This window comes from Tachyglossus aculeatus, chromosome 11 (genome assembly GCF_015852505.1).
Source record: "Tachyglossus aculeatus isolate mTacAcu1 chromosome 11, mTacAcu1.pri, whole genome shotgun sequence".
Lineage (NCBI taxonomy): Eukaryota > Metazoa > Chordata > Mammalia > Monotremata > Tachyglossidae > Tachyglossus > Tachyglossus aculeatus.
In genome coordinates this window covers 7,885,485-7,904,240 of record NC_052076.1, presented here as the reverse complement: position 1 = coordinate 7,904,240, position 18,756 = coordinate 7,885,485, and the positions used below count along the sequence as shown (strand labels likewise).

Genomic DNA, 18,756 nt, shown 5'->3' with positions numbered 1-18,756 from the left:
TTTTTCCCCCTCACTACAGTCTAAAACTAACGAGAAACCACAAGAGTCGATGAGAAACCTTCCAGTACCGATGAGAGCCCCTAAAGTTTATGTCTTCTAAGCAAGTTATTGTTGGGAGAGAGAGCATTTTTTTTTATCTTTCTAAGTGCAAACAGCCTGGAGTAGTGCAGCCTTTAGATTGGCACTGATATCAGTCACTGTACCTAACTTTAGCGAAGGTGAACCCTGCGGGCAGTATCACATATGACTGCCAGATTGCCAACTTACTCAGAAAGTGAACTTATTACAGGAAGGCTACATTACAAGAAAATATGACTGCAATCCAATGGTATCATTACTCCTCTTTGTGATGTAGCAACTAATGTCTGTTTTCCAGGTTTTAAATGCCTTCACTAAGTAAATGTTCAAGGGTAAAAACCTTCTAAATGGCCTTTTTCAAACAACAAAAGCACATGGAAAAATGCCCACCATTTCCTTTCCGCATCCTTCTGAACTCAAGTACCTTAAGGTTCTTTTCCGATAGAGATTTAGCACGCACTGCAGTGGCTGGATTAATACAATAGGTTTCTATTTTAATGCCATTCAGCTATTGCCCATCTTAAAATCACTGAACGAGGTTGCGGTCACAAAACATAAGATACCGGGCTCCCAAAATAAGCACGCGGCGAGTCACACAAAGTCTGTATAACGGGGTTTTAAGATTTAGGGGATAAGTAACGAGGTTGATCCTGAAAACTAGCAAGTGTATATCTGAACTTCAGGACATGAATTTGTCCGTTGTGGCAAACACAATCTGGAGCTCCTGAACCATTCAATAGGATGATTAGTGCTGAGAGTTAAAGAGCCGGGGATAAGCCTTGCCTCGTGATATAAGGTCCATTCTTCCATTTCCAGCGTGATTATTAATGCATCGCTCTTCCTTTCAATGGGCACAGGAGCCTGGCACAGAGCAAAAGCCTCTCCCCAGTAAGGCAGGCAACTCATTATCTCTTACAAACTTCAAGTGCAAGAAACCAGGCAGGAATGAAACGTGGGAGCATCTGGGGAAACTGCCCAGTGAGTGGGTTTCCCTCTAGAAACCATTCTTCTTCTCTCGATTAAAATCCGAATTAATAAAGCACCTTGGCCCTAAGACGTAAAGTGCATCTGGTTTTGGTTGCTGTGATGGTCTGATTATCATTAGTGTTATCATCTTTAAATCGACGGGTGGTGGAGGGAAACGGGGGCAGAGAAAAAACTGTTTTTTCAGAAGCCAACCTGGAGCCCCTTTCTTCCCCTGGCATGGCAAGTGGGGTGAGATTCATTCATTCGATCGTATTTAAAAATAGTAATAATAATAATGATGGCACTTGTTAAGCGATTACTGTGTGCGAAGTACTGTTCTAAGCGCTGGGGGTGGGGGGGATACCAGGTGATCAGGTTGTCCCACGGTGGGCTCCCAGTCTTCATCCCCATTTTACAGATGTGGTCACTGAGGCCCAGAGAAGTGAAGTGCCTTGCCCAAAGTCACACAGCTGACAGGTGGTGGGGCCGGGATTAGAACCCACGACCCCTGGCTCCCAAGCCCGGGCTCTTTCCACTGAGCCCCGCTGCTTCTCTAATTTGACCGCCTCCCCCACATGTCAGCTGTGTGACCTTGGGCAAGTCACTTCACTTCTCTGTGCCTCAGTTCCCTCATCTGTAAAATGGGGATTAAGACAGTGAGCCCGACATGGGACAACCTCATCTCCTTGTGTTCCCCCCAGCGCTTAGAACAGTGCTTTGCACATAGTAAGCGCTTAACAAACACCAACATTATTATTATTATTTGACCGAGCTCTTACGGTGTGCGGTACACTGTGCTGAGTGCTCGGGAATTCGGCAACAAATAGAGACAATCCCGGAGGTTTTCCCAGGCGGCAGGGAGTGGGTTTCGGGGTCCGACTCGGAGTTACCTGAACTTCGGATGCTCCAAAGAGGGTGGGGGGTCGTGGGGAGGGGGATTGGGGGGGTCCAAAATTGGGGTACAGTCCTGCCACCCCCTTAGCCACTGTAAGAGCCGCCCTGGGCTGCGGAAGGGAGGGGAGATCCCGACCTTCCCAAAGTTTTCCTCGGGACCGCGGGAAACGGGAAAACGGGGAAAAAAGGCCCGCCAACCGGCACGCTCCGCCCCCCACCCCAGGACCGGCCGGGGGGCACTCACTCATTCATTCATTCGTATTTATTGAGCGCTTAATTCATTCATTCATTCAGTCAATCGTATTTATTGAGCGTTTACGGAGTGCAGAGCACTGTACCAAGCGCTTGGGAAGTACAAGTCGGCAACATATACAGTCCCTACCCAACAGCGGGCTCCCAATCTAGAAGGGGGGGAACGGACAACGAAACATGTGGACAGGTGTCAACACCATCAGAATAAAAATAATTATAGCTATATGCCCAACATTAACAAAATAGAATAGTAGATGTGTACAAGTAAAATAGAGTAATAAATCTGTACAAATATATACAAGTGGTGTGGGGAGGGAAAGGAGGGAGGGCGGGGGGGTGGGGAGGAGGAGAGGAAAAAGAGGGGCTCAGCCTGGGAAGGTCTCCTGGAGGAGTTGAGCTCTCTCATTCATTCACTCATTCATTCATTCATTCAATCGTATTTATTGAGCGCTTACTGTGTGCAGGGAACTGTAAGAAGCGCTTGGAAAGTCCAAGTCGGCAACATAGAGAGAAGGTCCCTGCCCAACAACGGGCTCACAATCTAGAAGAGGGAGACAGACATCAAAACATGTGGACAGGTGTCAAAATCGTCAGAACAAATAGAATTATACCTCTATGCACATCATTAACTAGAGTAAATGTGTACAAGTAAAATAGAGCAATAAACCTGTACAAATATATGCAAGTGCTGTGGTAGGGCGGAGGAGAGGGAAAAGGGGGCTCAGTCTGGGAAGGCCTCCTGGAGGAGGTGAGGTCTCTCATTCATTCGTTCATTCAATCGTGCTTACTGGGCGCGGGGCGCTGCGCTAAGCGCTTGGAGCAACGGGCTGGGGGCGAGGAGGAGAAGCGGTCCGGGAGGGCTGGACGCCCCGCGGGGAGACCCTCCCCCCCCCGTCCCCGGGCCCGCCGGACCCCCACGCCCCCCCCCCACCCCCGGTCACCTTGCTGTAGCCGTAGTAGCCGAGGCACTGCGCGAAGTCCAGGCCGGCGGGGTCCCCCGCCGCGGCGGGGTAAAACCTCACATCCATGGCCGGGGGGCCGGAGGGACGGGGGGCCGGAGGGCCGGAGGGCCGGGGGCCGGGGGCCGGAGAGGGGGGGCGCCGCCGCCGCCGCCGCCGCCGCACACAAAGGCCCGGCCCGGCCACGCCAGCCACACAGACAGACGGACGGCCAGCCGGACGGCCGCGGGACGGAGGGCGGGAGCGGCCGGGGGCCCGGGCCGGGCTCGCCCCCCGCCCGCCGGGCTGACACGGGCACCGGCGCCGGACGGGCAGCGGGCAGCGGGCGGGATGGGGCGGACGAGCGGGAGGGCGCGGAACCTGGGCGGCGGCGGCGGCGGCTCCGCCCCGGCCGGGATGGGGAGCGCAGCTGAGCAGACGAGGGGGCCGGGCCGGGCCGCTCCCCTGCTCCCCCTCCTGCTCCCCTGCTCCCCTGTTGCCCTGCCCTCCCTCCTGCTCCCCTGCCGCCCTGCCGTACGGTGCCCTCCGCCGCGGGCAGCTGGCGCGGCCCGGGGACACGCCCCCTACCGCCCGGACCGGCCTCCGACCACGCCCCCTAGCGTCCCGGACCGGCCTCTGACCGCGCCCCCTATCGTCCCGAATCAGACTCTGACCACGCCCCCTACCGTCCCGGACCGGCCTCTGACCGCGCCCCCTATCGTCCCGAATCAGGATCTGACCACGCCCCCCATAGTCCCGGACCAGCCTCTGACCACGCCCCCTAGCGTCCCGGACCGGCCTCTGACCGCGCCCCCTATCGTCCCGAATCAGACTCTGACCACGCCCCCTACCGCCCCGGACCGGCCTCCGACCGCGCCCCCTATCGTCCCGAATCAGACTCTGACCACGCCCCCTAGCGTCCCGGACCGGCCTCTGACCGCGCCCCCTATCGTCCCGAATCAGACTCTGACCACGCCCCCTATCGTCCCGGACCGGCTTCTGACCACGCCCCCTATCGTCCCGGACCGGCTTCTGACCACGCCCCCTATCGTCCCGGACCAGCCCCTGACCACGCCCCCTATCGTCCCGGACCAGCCTCTGACCACGCCCCCTATCGTTCCGAATCAGACTCTGACCACGCCCCCTATCGTCCCGAATCAGACTCTGACCACGCCCCCTATCGTCCCGGACCAGCCTTTCACCGCGCCCCCTATCGTCCCGAATCAGACTCTGACCACGCCCCCTGAGCTCGCCCCCTATCGTCCCGGACCAGCCTCTGACCACGCCCCCTAGGCCCCCTCCACTCCGCGGGCCATGGCCGGGCCCCGCCCCTTTCCCCTCCCCTTCGCTCCTTTCCCCTCCCCCCCCTCCCCCCCCCCCCCCCCATCGTTCCTCTGCTTGGCTCAGTGGGAAGAGCCCGGGCTTTGGAGTCAGAGGTCATGGGTTCAAATCCCGGCTCTGTCAATTGTCAGCTCTGACTTTGGGCAAGTCGCTTCATCATCATCAATCGTATTTATTGAGCGCTTACTATGTGCAGAGCACTGTACTAAGCGCTTGGGAAGTACAAGTCGGCAACATATAGAGACAGTCCCTACCCAACAGTGGGCTCACAGTCTAAAAGTGGGCTCACTTCACTTCTCTGGGCCTCAGTTACCTCATCTGTAAAATGGGGATTAAGACTGTGAGCCCCCAGTGGGACAACCTGATCACCTTGTAACCTCCCCAGCACTTAGAACAGTGCTTTGCACATAGTAAGCGCTTAATAAATATTATTATTATTATTATTATTATTATTATTATTATTATTACTGGGACTCGCCCTCCCCCCTTCTTCAGCTCGGTGGGGGGGTCCCCTCGCCATCCCCCTGCCCCCACCTCCCTTAGCCCTCTCTCCAAGCCTCAACACTCCAGCGCTTAGAACAGGGCTTGGCACACAGTAAGCGCTGAACAAATCCCAACATCATTATTATTATTATCCTTCGATCGATGGATTGATCGAGTAAATTTCGGAGTCCTTTTCCGACTGGATGCTGCCCGTCCCTTCCTGCATTCATTCATTCATCCAATCGTATTGACTGAGCGCTTACTGTGTGCAGAGCACTGTACTAAGCGCTCGGGAAGTACAAATCGGCAACAGATCGAGACGGTCCCTACCCAACGACGGGCTCACAGTCTACCGTCTCACCTTTTCTATCCCCTCTGCCCCGTTGGCTCGCTGGGTAGGGATTGTCTCTGTCGCTGAATTGTACTTTACAAGCACTTAGTACAGTGCTCTGCACACAGTAAGTGCTCAAGAAGTACGACTGAATGACTGACTGACTGAATGAATAATAATGATGGTATTTGTTAAGCGCTTACTGTGTGCCAAGCACTGTTCTAAGAGCTGGGGTAGATACAGGGTAATCAGGTTGTCCCACATGGGGCTCACAGTTTTAATCCCCATTTTCCAGATGAGGTAACTGAGGCACAGAGAAGTGAAGTGACTTGCCCAAGGTCACACAGCCGATAAGTGGCCGAGCCGGGATTAAGACTCCGGACCTCTGACTCCCAAGCACAGGCTCTTTCCACTGAGCCAAGTGAATGAATCCACCTGTCCCAGAGCCCGAGTTGTTTCAGAGGCTTTCGCTGCCAATCAGGTGTATTTATTGAGCGCTTACTTTATGCAGAACACCATCACACATCCACCTTCATCCATTCTTGGTCTGTTCCCCTCTGTCAAGGACTGGCTCTGTCTTACTTTCTTTTCCCCTGACAGGTACCCCGAGCCCTTCCCTTTTCAGTGCAACAGGTGCCTTGATCACCATGACTACCGGCATCCCTCTTCCCTCTCTTGAACCCAGGGCCCAGTCCCGTCTGCCCTGTGATTCTGCTGCCAGATTCCCTATACTCCTGGGGTGCCTTCCCATAGCTGGTTTGCCTGATGTGGATCTCCCGAGTTGTGCTTTTCAGACTCAGCTTCTTCCTTCCTATGTTTCTTCACTCTTGTTTTGCATTCAAAAAGGTATTTCAGTAACTGGATCTATCCGGATCGCTCCCTTGCCCTGGAGAAAATGTTCCCATTTTCCTAAAAGGTTCTGGGTGATTAACTTTTCTACACTCCAACTCGACCTCTTCTAAGATGCAATTTCCCCCCCACCCCATCTTTGGTTTCCTTGAATGAATTAATAATCATTTGACTTTTACCCTCCAAGAGAAGCAGAGGAACATTAGACAGAGGTTGTAAAACCAGCCAACAAAAACATTTTTACTGAAGTTTTAATTCTTTGAAGGCCAACTTAACATGGAAAGTACATTTCCAGGAATCTTTCACTCTCCCACAGTTGCCCTAAGATCACACCTATCATGTTAATAGTCATTTCATCTCTAAAGCTCTCAATTTCATGACAAATTTCTTCTGCCCTACAAGTGGACAATGAGCCTGTGCCACACCGAGTGCACCCACCGAATTTTGCCTTTCAAGAAGGGAAACAACAACAACAACAACAAAATTGAGGTACAATACTCAATTATAAAAGTTTCCACCACTGTCTGTAAACCGGAAGTCATTTTTCAGCAACACTGTGCATGTGGGTCAGAAAAAGAACAAGCAGAGTGAAGCATGTCCATTAAGAAGAATAATTGCTCAGATTCTACCCCTAAACCCTGACTCCAGTGCCCCTCGCCCAAAAAAATGCAATCCCACATTTCCATTTAATATGAACAGCACAGTGGCTGTGCCTAAGGGCGCAGCCTGCTCTACAAACTGGCTGCGAGAGAGATATTATCTGCCCAGAGCATCACAAAGTTAGCTTTTGAGGCACTAAATGGTGACCTTTTCTCCTTGCCAAGAGGTTCTGGGGCCCTCTCAGCCAATCGGATTTGCAGGGTGGAGTGTCCACCTATTTAGTTGAAGGTATTTCAAGATCCCAGTCTCACCAGTTAACAATTCAGGATCTGTCCACCTGTGAAGATCGTCTGCTGTTCTAGGTCTCTGGAAATTAGGATGGGTGGGATTGTCATGACCCCAAATCCTAAAAGCCTTAGAAGCCTTTTCTCAATCGTGGCTTTTCATCGCACACTCCTTATCGTCATGTGTGCCACGGCACATCTGGAGCAATTTGAGGTTTGATTATAGCTGTAATAAAAGTACAATCAAAGTAACTGAGTGACTAAACCAAATGTCGTAATCAGACCGCAAAGATCAGGAACATGGAACATAAATGGCTGAAAGATCTGGAATCGTGTGCTTCATGGTGAGTTGTAGTTGTGAAGATGGTGTTACCCCAACAACAGGACCTGGCACAGTGAGTTGCGCGGTGAGTTGCACAGTGAGTTGCACAACTGTTGATCGCAACCTGAGTGAAGAAAAGCCCACATTTTTAAAAGACTTTTTTTCTGAAGTCTGGATAAATGTCAAAAATTTGCATAATGCTTTAAGATCCAGTTAAGTTGAGCTAAATTACATAAATATGTGTAGTTTTGGAGTCCAATTATAGGGTAACCACAATCTGATGAAAAATTCTGTTGCATTAAATGGGCCACCCTGGAAATTAAAATCCTCTAATACAATTTGCCTCCTCTAAGAAAAATGTTGCAGTATTTGACTTTGGAACAATGTTTTTTATTTAAATGCAGTTGCATGTCATGCTATTTGTCATTTTAAGCATCTGATTCTTTTCAGTACGGGTAAGCAGTTTTGTTCCCAAAATACCATAGGCAAGAATTTCCTGTGCACTTGATAGCCTTGAATTTGAAGGGACTTCTTCAAGAACATATTTTAAGCAGGGTTTGAATTTATGCTGAATAATGCTAGCAGTTACTGATTTGAAGATCTCACAAGGTTCAACTGTTGAGCTAAATTTCCCTCTGAAAAAAATTTCATTTTGGACAGTATTAAAACACTGTACATAAATTCTAGGCATAAGAAAACAGTTGTAGGTTTGTAAATGATTTTTCTCAAACTATAATTTAACATTTTTAATTAAAGTGTAATACCTCTATTTCAAAGTCGTATATCAGTGGTAAAGGGCACATTGTGTAAGCGATAATATTAACCATCTGGTTTTGGCAGAACTTCAAAAAATGTCTCACTAGAACCAAGAAGGCAACCTTAATGTGAGTGATCCTAACAGTGGAGGCTGTGACTCAGAATACTTGGGTTTTGTTCCTTGGCTTCAGCCCCGCATTTCAGCAAGATCTTGAATATTAACAAGTCCCAATTTATGTCTAGAAAACGAGGAAAATAATACTCAACTCTTAGATAAATGTTTCCTCTGATGGAAGGCACTGCCCGAATAGATTCATGAAGATAATCTTGCCTTGTAGAAAAATTAATAGAAAAGCATCAAGTGGGGATCAACAAGACATATGTTATGGTTTCTTCTCACCCATCCCTCGAGTAACAGTCATCACATTCTATTTTGTTTAACATCTGAATTTGTTATCATGTCATAAAGGGTAGCACTTTCTCTGAGAAACAAAATCCTTAGTGTGTGGTTTGCTTTTTTGATACTGTTCATCCTCATGAAGTTTAAAGATTTCATATGTATGGAAATCAATGCCTCTCACTTGAAGGCTAAACCTAATGTAGGTAAAATGAGCCCAGATATTCCCCAGTTCCTGCTACTAAGGTAACAGAAAAGAATGGGAGTCCAAATTCTGACCCAGAGTCCCTCATGACAGTCCTGGGTTGTAATTCCCACAACTAAATCCTGGGACAACTGGCATTTGAGGAAGTCCCATGTGGTGGCTCAACTAGGACCATCCTGAAAGGAAACATGATAACAGATTGGCAGATTTCCACCAGCGAAGAATGGCCAGCAGAATTTTTGTCCCTGGTTTGAGTTCCCATAAAATCCAAACGTTCCTAGCCTAGGAACTGGAATGAGAATCTCAAGCAGAGTTCTATAAAAACTCTCTCTGAGGACCAGGAAACATTTGAAACTAGAAAGTGAAAAGTCAGAAAGTTCAGTTCCAGATTTGCGGGTAAAAAGTACGCTTGGATCTTATCACAACCTCATTACCTGCTCCAAGATGCCAGGATAAGGATCCCTTTCGTAAGTGAACTCTAATTTAACCCTACATCTATGTAAAATGCAGGCACCTTTAGAACAGACTATGCCATAATAATTTAAAAAAAAACAAAATAAAACATATATAAAAAGATGAAAATTAATTTCCGGAAGCTTGAACAGTAGCTAAAGTACCATCTAGTTTCCAGTAATATTGTTTAAAAAACAGCACACCTAATTCAATCAAGAGGCTTACAATTTTCAATATGCTTACACTCTGCTTTCAAAAAAACCCTGATATTCACAGAAATACAAAACTGGTTAGTTGTCTTACTGTTTTCTGAATTATATTCTGTTTCTTTTAAAAGTGAAAGAATCACTTCTGTGCAGGAGCGATTTATAGAGACAGAGTGTTTATCAAGTGGTTTCTCCGCTTTCATAAAAATCAATTTATTTTCACTGAACTCCTGAAGATAAGCATCAAAGCCAAGAGGAATGTACAATGAAGTTTATAATTACACTACAGAAACAAATACAGGGCAGTTTTTATTTTACTCAAGTGAAAGAGGCTTTATCAAAGAGACAAAGGTGTTTGGTTTGGTTTTCTAATATAAGTGAGAGTCAAGAATCCCAGGGTGGAAGTTGTATGATAATTCACAGGGGTTATGTGGATTAAACTCTGGAAACTAAAAGCACAATATTCCTTGTAAACAAAAACAGGCACCTATCAGAACATGCTAGATACTTTATTCTTTATCAAAGGGCGCCTTACCTTGAGTGTGCTCAGTCAGTTTGGTTTTTTTTTTGAATAAAACATCAAATTATCTGCTAGAATACCAGTTCAAGATCTAGTTTTGGTCCACGCAACTATTTTCCATTCTTGAAGTCACTGATAAATTCTTTCTTTGAAAATTATTCCATTTTACTGACCTCACTTGTACAGATTTTATTTTTAATACCCACAGGACAATAAAAATGTAAAAATAACTGCTAGGAGAACGGGTCTAAATAAAGATACCATGTCTTAAGAAATGGAAACAATTGCATTTGATCACATAACTGCACAGAATTCACAGCAAAATAATCTCCCCTAATTTACACAGATTTGTGCATGCCAAACAGAAAAGAGTATTTGCTTTTCAAGTAATAATGCAGGTGCTCATCCTGCAGTGACTAAATCTCTAACTCATCAAACCGCTTCACCAGAGTAGGACATAGCCTTCTTTTCTGGAACAGTTTCAAGCTTTCTCTCCAGCCTTCTAGCCACCTGTTTACTGAGTTCATACTCCAAAGACGATGCATGCAATTAGAAACAAGGAAATGAAAATAAATGACCTTGTTTGTTATTTATAACAAAGAGGCTCAGCAAAATTAATGCTAGGGAGCTTGACCTTTTGACCCGAAAGAAAGCGCAACCTCATGACTTTGTTGCCAGCAGACAATAGTCCAGCAGCAGGCATTGTTCAGCAGACTTGCCTTTTGGTGGACATTAGGAAAGTATATTCAAAACTATTAAATGCTTTACAACTTAGATTAGGGAAGCTGCATAAAAAAACAGGCTAAAAGCATTACATTCATTCAAAGGGTGGTGTTTTTATTTTCAGAAAGCTAAAGTAAAATCATTTAGCACAACTGTTTAATATACTCTTTGCCCATTAACCTTTGAAAAATTAAAACCAGCTCAGAGAATTGTCAGGGAGGAAGGAGCTAAGTGTACAGTTTGGTGGAAAAGACACTTCTTGTTTCCTTGGGTTTGTTCTCGACATATGTGTGATCTGAAGAGTGTATGTAAGTATTGCCACATGGTTGAGTTTGCAGAGCTGAAAGACTGGAAGATCCTGGAGGAGATAACTAAAGACTGAATAATATCTCCTCTTGGGTATTATCAGAGCCTACTGTAGAAACTATCATTCCAAAATGATTTAAGACTGAACTCTTGAGGATTCCTCTAGCCAAGCACTCAGTACGGTCTTTTGCACTCAGCAGATGCTCAACAAATACTATTGGTTGACTATTTTGCAACATAAAATGAATCATAGGCCACTTATGGCAAAGCGCAATTTGGGCTAGCCTATTGGCCTAGCTTTCTCCAGAAACACATCCCAAGATGCAGAGCTATAAGTTAGCAATGATCACTTAAGGTATAGTGGATGATTCATTCATTGATTCATTCAATCGTATTTATTGAGTGCTTACCGTGTGCAGAGCACTGTACTAAGCGCTTGGGAAGTACAAGTCGGCAACATATAGAGACGGTCCCTACCCAACAGCGGGCTCACAGTCTCGAAGGGGGAGACAGACAACAAAACAAAACAAGACAGGTGTCAAAATCGTCAGAACAAACAGAATTTTAGCTCTATGCACATCATTAACAAAATAGAACAGTAAACTAGTCAACTAGTCAGCCCTTACGGACTACTTCCAACTGAGATTTGTTTCCACATGAAGTGTGGGTATATTGTATAAAACCAAGGTTTCTTTAACATTCATGGGCTAAATATGCTGATTGGTTTCAGAAATCTGGGAGGCCTACAGTTGTACTAATTTTTCTCCTCAAATATTAATGATTATTATAGCAATGATTCTAGAGCGATTCCCGACCCAATACTTTGTGTATGGGAAGAGGAAAAACATCTCAAGGGAGAAAAATCCTTTCAAGGAGAGCTCTCAAGGAGATCTTGAACTGGACATGGGCCTGCGAGAGTTTGGAATGACATTAAACTGGCTACTTTAATTAGCCTGAACCATAAAGAAATTAGTCGGTGAGCAAGAATAGTAATGAAGATTGAAAATATGACCCAGGGCTCTGTTAGAACTTCTCTATGTCACTGATTTCAGTGCTGCCTATTTCACCATTGCATGGTAAATCTAGGAAGGGCTGTGTATAATCAGTAGGGGTTAAAAATATTCGTATTCTAATAGGGTTTAGGGATCTAACGTTCTTCCCAGAAAGGGAAAATTTCCACGTAGACCAGGGTTGAATTTCTTTCTTCAAAAATGGTATTGAGAAGCAGCCTGCTGTAGTGGATAGAACACAGGACTGGGAATCAGAAGGATCTGTGTTGTAATCCCTGCATCACTGTGAATCTGCTGTGTGACCCTAGGCAAGTCATTCAACTTCTCTCTGCCTCAATTACCTCATCTGTAAAATGGGGATTAAGACCGTGAGCTCCATTTGGGACATGGACTCTGTCCAACCTGATTAGCTTGTATCTACCCCAGCCCTTAGTACAGTGCCTGGCACATAGTAAGTGCTTAACAAATACCATTTAAAAAAATACATACTGTGGTTAAGGTGGAAGTGATTGGTTGTCCTTTGTCCGTAAGTATAACTGGGTCAACTTAACCTTTCTTCTCTCTCCAGTTATTTTCTCTGGTAGATCTGGAAAGATTTGGAAAGATTTATTTTTGACCTGCAGGGTTCAGGCCTGGTTACCTCAGAGGATGCTTCTGCTGAGATATACTATCAAGGTGCTTGGAAGCTGTGGGGCTGTTCAGAGCATTAAGACATTCAGCTCTCTTCCACCCTGTTCTGAATGATGTTCTTATGTTACTCTGCATGTATGAAGTTCAACATGATCACATCACACAGAACACTATGTGAACATGTACATGTGGACATGTACATGTGTTGTTTGTAATTTATTTATTTATATGACTGTCTGTCTCCCCTTCTAGACTGTAAGCTCATTGTGGGCAGGTAATGTGTCTCTTACACTGTTACAGTGTACTCTCCCAAGAGCTTAATAAGCATTCAAGAAATCCGATTGATTGATCGGTAAGCACTCAGTAAGTACAACTGATTGACTGGAAGAGCTAGCACCCTGCCCCTGCTACCCTAGAGGCTGCCCCTCAACTTAGCCCCCCAACATCTTGGCTCTGAGAAGCTGATTGACTCTGAGACTCCACTCTTACTTTGCCCCCAAAGCAGCAGTTATGTTTTGGAGGTCTGGAAGCAGAATCCATCTTTGGGAGCTTCCAAAGTGGCTGTCATCTTTGAAAGGAGTCTCAGGCTGACCGAGGCCCTGAGACCAAGACTTGTTTCATTCACTGTCTGAAGCCAGCTCTGGGGGTGTTTATTACTAATAGTCTCCAAATATGATTTGGGGGCCTTTATCACTATAAGCCACTCTCCAGAGATGAATTATGCCATCTGAACCTATTTGACCTTCCAGTTCTGAAGCATGAAGCCATCTCTCCTGCTTGACTTTCAGTGGGCTTCATGTCCTTAGTGCAGGATTGAATGAATGAGACTAAAGACCTAGGAGCCCAGAGGGTTTTATTGCCTGAAGGGGAAGGGCAGACAGTTTGGGGGATTTGATACCGGAGAAATGAGGTAATACTTCCTGATGGAAAGAAACCCTTCTAAAGGAGGGTAGGAAGGGAGTGTTGGGAGAGGGAGATGAGGAGTTGAGTTATATTTTGCTTTCACTTAGAACAAAACTTCCTTGCTCAGAATCAATCTGTGCTTTGGCAAAAGGAAGACAGGAAGAGACTATTTACCTTTGAGGGTGTAGCTGGGCTGGGAGATCCGCCTGTGTAAACAATGTTCCCAGGTGTTGAGGAACAACTGAAAGGAGAAGAAAGGGAGGGAGGAGCTTGGGTTCCTTTACCTGGGTAAAATCCAGAATCTGGGGAGTCTTTTTTCATGCCACATATCCTACAGTCTAAGTCACAGAGCTGAAAGAAAGGTACAGCAGTTCAAAGGCCAAACGAGAGTGTTACAAACGAATGAAGAGATCCAGCCATGTCCACGTATTCCTGTCAATCAATCAATCAATCAATCAACAGTATTTACTGAGCCCTTACTATGTGCAGAACACTGATCTAAGCCCTTGGGAAAGTACAATACTACAGAAGAAGCAGACGTGTTCCCTGCCTATAACGAGCTTACAGTCTAGTGGAGGAGACAGATAGTAATGTGAATAAATGAGTAATTGATAATATATAAGTTGAAGATATATGGTGTTGAGGCGAATATCAAATGTCCAAAGGTCACAGATCCAAGTGCATAGATTATGCAGAAGGGAGAGTGAGATGGGGAAGGGAGGGTTTAGTTAGGGAAGGCCTCTCGGGGGAGATATGACCTTAATAATGCTTTGAAGGTGGAGAGAGCAGTGTTCTGGCATAAATGGAAGGGGATGATGCGGAAAAGGGGTCGGCGGTGAGAAAGTTGAGAATGGGGCACCATGAGTAAGTAAGGAGTAGAGCATGTGGGATGGGCTGTAGTAAGGAATCAGTGAGGTGAGGTAGGATGGGATAATGTGATTGAGTGCTATTCCTAGCCCCACATCTGATACTACATCTTTCTGTTTTAGCCAGTTTTTCTCCCCAGAGGAGCCTTACCACTCGCCACTCATCTCTCTCTCTCTCTCTCTCTCTCTCTCTCTCTCTCTCTCTCTCTCTCTCTCTCTCTCTCTCTCTCTCTCTCTCTCTCTCTCTCTCTCTCTCTCCCCTCCCACCACTGTCCATTAGCTTTAGGTTCTCCAACCTCAGATCTCCCTGCCTTTAAATAATAAATAATAATGATTATGGTATTTATTAAATGCTTACTATGTGCCAACCACCAGGGTAGATACAAGTTAATCAGGTTGAACAAAGTCCCTGAAGGAATAGGAGTTAGTCCCACTTTACAGATAAGGTTACTAAGACACAGAGACATTAAGTGTCTTGTCCAAGGTCACACAGCAGATGCATGGCAGAGCCAGGATCAGAACCCAGCTCCTCTGATTCTCAGGCCCTTGTTCTTTCCACCAGCCCATGCTGCCTCTCTGGCTCCCTATTCCTCATGTTCATTGCTGTTACTGGCCCTGACTCCTGCTCTGACTCAGTCAACAGATGACCACCTGGGAGTTGTCTTGGAACCATCAGAGGCCTCTAAGATCAATCAGTGGTATTCACTGAGGGTTGTACTAAGCTCTTGTGAGATATTCTGGACAAAGAAAAGCATCCTTTTATGTACAGAGCTCAACACATTTCCAGCCACAAAGTTGCAGTTTCCTTGTGGTAGTCAACTCCCTGGCCCCAACCAATGGGCTCACATTCTCAGAATAAGGAGAGGGAAAGTGAGAAAGAGGAGAGTGACAACAGATACATAAGGAGAGATGAAACAGTGAGCAGTGAGACACAAAAACAACATAAAAGACCAGGCCAGTGATCAATGCAGAAAAGAAAGATTAAAAAGAGCAATGGGGCACCGAGGCTAGAGGCTGCTTCACGGTATGACTCCTAAAAGAGATAATCGCTAAAATGTACTCAATGGAGGGATGAGAAATGATGAGTCAGGAGATTATTCTGCAGAGACGGGAAGGCAGGAGCTATGGGTTACAGGTAGCAGAGTCCAGAGTAGCAGTGTGGAGTTTTGCTCTGGTGGAGCCAAGTTGGTCAGCTAGTAGGGGCAGGTAGCAGGAGGAATGAATGAATGAATGAATGAATGAAACGAGCAGATGGGAGAGATTTGAAGCCGACGGCCAGGAGGTTTTGTTTCATATGAGAATAGCAACGAATGGGTCGAATCCTCCCAGCCCACCTCCACAAAATGGGCAGTATCTCTGAGACTATTACTTCCCTGGTCTCTGTCATCTGTCCCTTTGTCATGACTCTGCAGACAACAAACAGCCCCATCAATGCCTGGTCACTAACGAATTGCTGGCGCCTTCCAGGGTTTCTTTTTGTTCACAAGTTGCCCCTACATCTTTCATGAACCCTGAGCCGAAGTACAGGCAAACAGCTTCCTTTTCCTGTCAGGAAAATAGCACCATTTCTTTCAGGAATATCTCCTTCCCTTTGAGATTAAAAAAAAAAAGTGGTTCTCTCAACCTCTCACGCCATCATTGTTCCTTTCTTCTGTTGCTCTCCTGGCTTTAGTTCTGTATCTGACTATCTGAAATTTTTCCATAATAATAGTAATTGTGATATTAGGCTCTTACTAAGTACCAAGCACTGCACCAAGCCCTGGGGTAGATTCAGTACAATCGGATCAGACGCAGCCCTATCCCACAGTCTGAAGAGAAGAGAGAACAGGATTAAACAGGTATTTAATAGAGGAGCAGTGTAGCCTAATAGGAAGAAGAGCATAAACCTGGGAGTCAGAGGACCTAAATTCTAATCCCAGCTCTGCCGGCTGCCTGCTGTGTTACTTTGGGCAAGTCACTTAACTTCTCTTTGCCTCTGCTTCCTCATCTGTAAAATGGGTATTCAATACCTGTTCTCCCTCCTACTTAAACTGTGAGTTCTGGTGTCCAGAACTCTTTAGTGTCAACTGTGGTCACTCTGTCTTCAGTACCATTGGAGAAACATTCACTTTTGTGCCATTTTATGTTACATGTGACCTTGGACAAGTCCCTTAGTCCCTCTGAGCCTCAGTTTCCTGATCTGTAAAATGGGAATAATAACAATAATAATACCTTTCTCTCAGAGACATTGTGAGCATAAAATGAGGTGACCAAAATGACTGAGAAAATAAAAGCCTTGTACCTACATAAGGAGTTAGTGTTATTTTTAGATGTCTTTTACCAAGGAACACTGAGTTTTGAAAACATTAAGTTACCCAGTTATTCAAAGTTTCTAATTAATTCAATACTTAAACCTTTATTGCTGCCTTGCAAACAAATACCAAACAATTAGCGGACCACACACACACATTTTCCCACTATCCCTTCCTCCCCAAGGACATACAGAAAGGTCAGGCAATGAATGAATTCATTAATCTTTGCTTCTCACCCTGCACAATTTCTTACCCACCTGGGCCAATGGATATTTTTAAGCCCACTTCGTCATAAGTTCAGAGAGGCTGAAAGAGAAAAGAAAAATCAGAGATGGTGCAAAGTTTAAATAATAAACTTCCCCATAGTTTATTATCTCCTCTTCCTCAGGGGTAGGGAATTTCTCTTTCACTTCTATTGTGCACTCCCATGTGCCTAGTACAGTGCTCTGAATACAATAAGTGTTCAACAAATACTATTAAATGATTGATTAACTCAGTTCCTTCTTAACTAGTAATAATAATAATTATGGTACTTGTTAAGCACTTACTATGTGCTTCTAAACTTCTAAACACTCTTCTTCTTCTAAACACTCTTCTAAACCCTGGGGTAGATATAATAATAATAATAATAATAATAATAATAATAATAATAATGGCATTTATTAAGCGCTTATTATGTGAAAAGCACTGTTCTAAGTGCTGTGGAGGTTACAAGGTGATCAGGTTGTCCTATGGGAGGCTCAAAGTCTTACTTCCCATTTTCCAGATGAGGTAACTGAGGCCCAGAGAAGTTAAGTGACTTGCCCAAAGTCACACAGCTGACAATTGACAGAGCTGGGATTTGAACCCATGATCTCTGACTACGAAGTTCTTTCCGCTGAGCATGCTGATACAAGGTAGTCAGGATGGACACAGTCCCTTTCCCACACAGGGCTCACACTCTTAATCCCCATTTTGCGGAAGAGGTAACTGAGGCCCAAAGAAGTGCAGTGACTTGCCCAAGGTCATACAGCAGACAAGTGATGGGACTGGGATTAGAACTCAATACCTTCTGACTCCCAGACCTGTGCTCTATCCACTAAGCAATACCGCTTCTACCAGCTATAGATTTCTCAATTAATTGCAACATTTCTCAATGGGAGATTGAACACCCTTTATACCCAAATAACCATTTATCAAAAACACCTGGGATTTTAGACTCAAAAGGTCTGGCTCTTTGGAAGTAGATTCGGAAGCAGCATGGCCTAGTGGAAAGAGCATAGGCCTCGGAGTCAGAAGACCTGTATTCTAATCCAGCTCTACCACATGTCTGCTGTGTGTGACCCTGGCGAAGTCACTTAACTTCTCTGTGCCTCAGTTACCCCATCTGTAAAATAGGGTTCAATACCTGTTCTCCCTCCTACTTAGACTGTGAGCCCCATGTGGGACAATGACTGTGTCCAAACTGTTAACTTGTATCTACCTCAGTGCTCCCCCTCTCAGGGTCACAACTGGAGAGTTTCTAGACCTCTACCAATCAATCAATCAATCAATCGTATTTATTGAGCACTTACTGTGTGCAGAGCACTGTATTAAGTGCTTGGGAAGGACAAGTACCAGTCTCGACTATGGGAGGGAGAGTCAAGCAGAGGCATATCCATTCCATTCCTAGCTTGGGCAGTGGCTATCAAGTGGAAGGCAATCCGCTCCAAGTCAAAACTCACCTTTGCTGGGCAGCAGCGGCACAGGAGAGAGGTGTCGGTGGGGACTCAAGTTTACTGTGCGGAAGGAGACAGTGGTAAACCACTTCCATATTTTTACCAAGAAAACTCCATGGAGACACTGCCAGAATGATTGCAGATGGAGGTGGGGCATTTGGGAGCCATGCGTCCATGGCATCGCTATGGGTCGGAGACGACTTGATGGCATAAGACAAGATAAGACCCCGGCGCTCAGAACAGAGCTTGATACATAGTAAGCACTTAACAAGTACCATAATACTTATTATTATTACTATTATTGAAGTATACCTAATTCCCCTATAATATGGGAATTGTGGCCCGAAAATTTTTTGCCAAATCCACTTTCTCCCAAATTTTATCAACACCACAAAAGGTAGGACTTTTCACCTCAAATGTTAGAATCTAAATGTTCCCTTCTATCCCTTTCCCAC

At 45.6% G+C, this 18,756-nt stretch overlaps 1 protein-coding gene and 1 long non-coding RNA gene across 3 annotated transcripts in view; both read right to left on the bottom strand.

Annotated features, from left to right (window-relative positions):
* TOX3 (TOX high mobility group box family member 3) overlaps nt 1-3,232 on the bottom strand; it is a 109,586-nt gene extending 106,354 nt beyond the window's left edge. The window contains exon 1 of one of the 2 annotated variants that reach the window (XM_038754018.1): nt 3,132-3,232. In XM_038754018.1, coding sequence (XP_038609946.1) covers nt 3,132-3,218 — 87 coding nt within the window. In that variant the 5' untranslated portion in view covers nt 3,219-3,232. The remainder of the gene's footprint in view (nt 1-3,131) is intronic. The other variant, XM_038754017.1, reaches the window with a different exon arrangement.
* Nucleotides 3,233-6,430: 3,198 nt separating this feature from the next.
* Nucleotides 6,431-18,756, bottom strand: part of LOC119934982 — a 47,757-nt gene continuing 35,431 nt past the window's right edge. Inside the window, exons 4-8 of the long non-coding RNA XR_005453054.1 lie at nt 16,862-16,910; nt 13,732-13,798; nt 12,404-12,500; nt 8,362-8,425; nt 6,431-7,462 (exon numbers count right to left, since the gene is read on the bottom strand). This is a non-coding gene — a long non-coding RNA (uncharacterized LOC119934982). The remainder of the gene's footprint in view (nt 7,463-8,361; nt 8,426-12,403; nt 12,501-13,731; nt 13,799-16,861; nt 16,911-18,756) is intronic.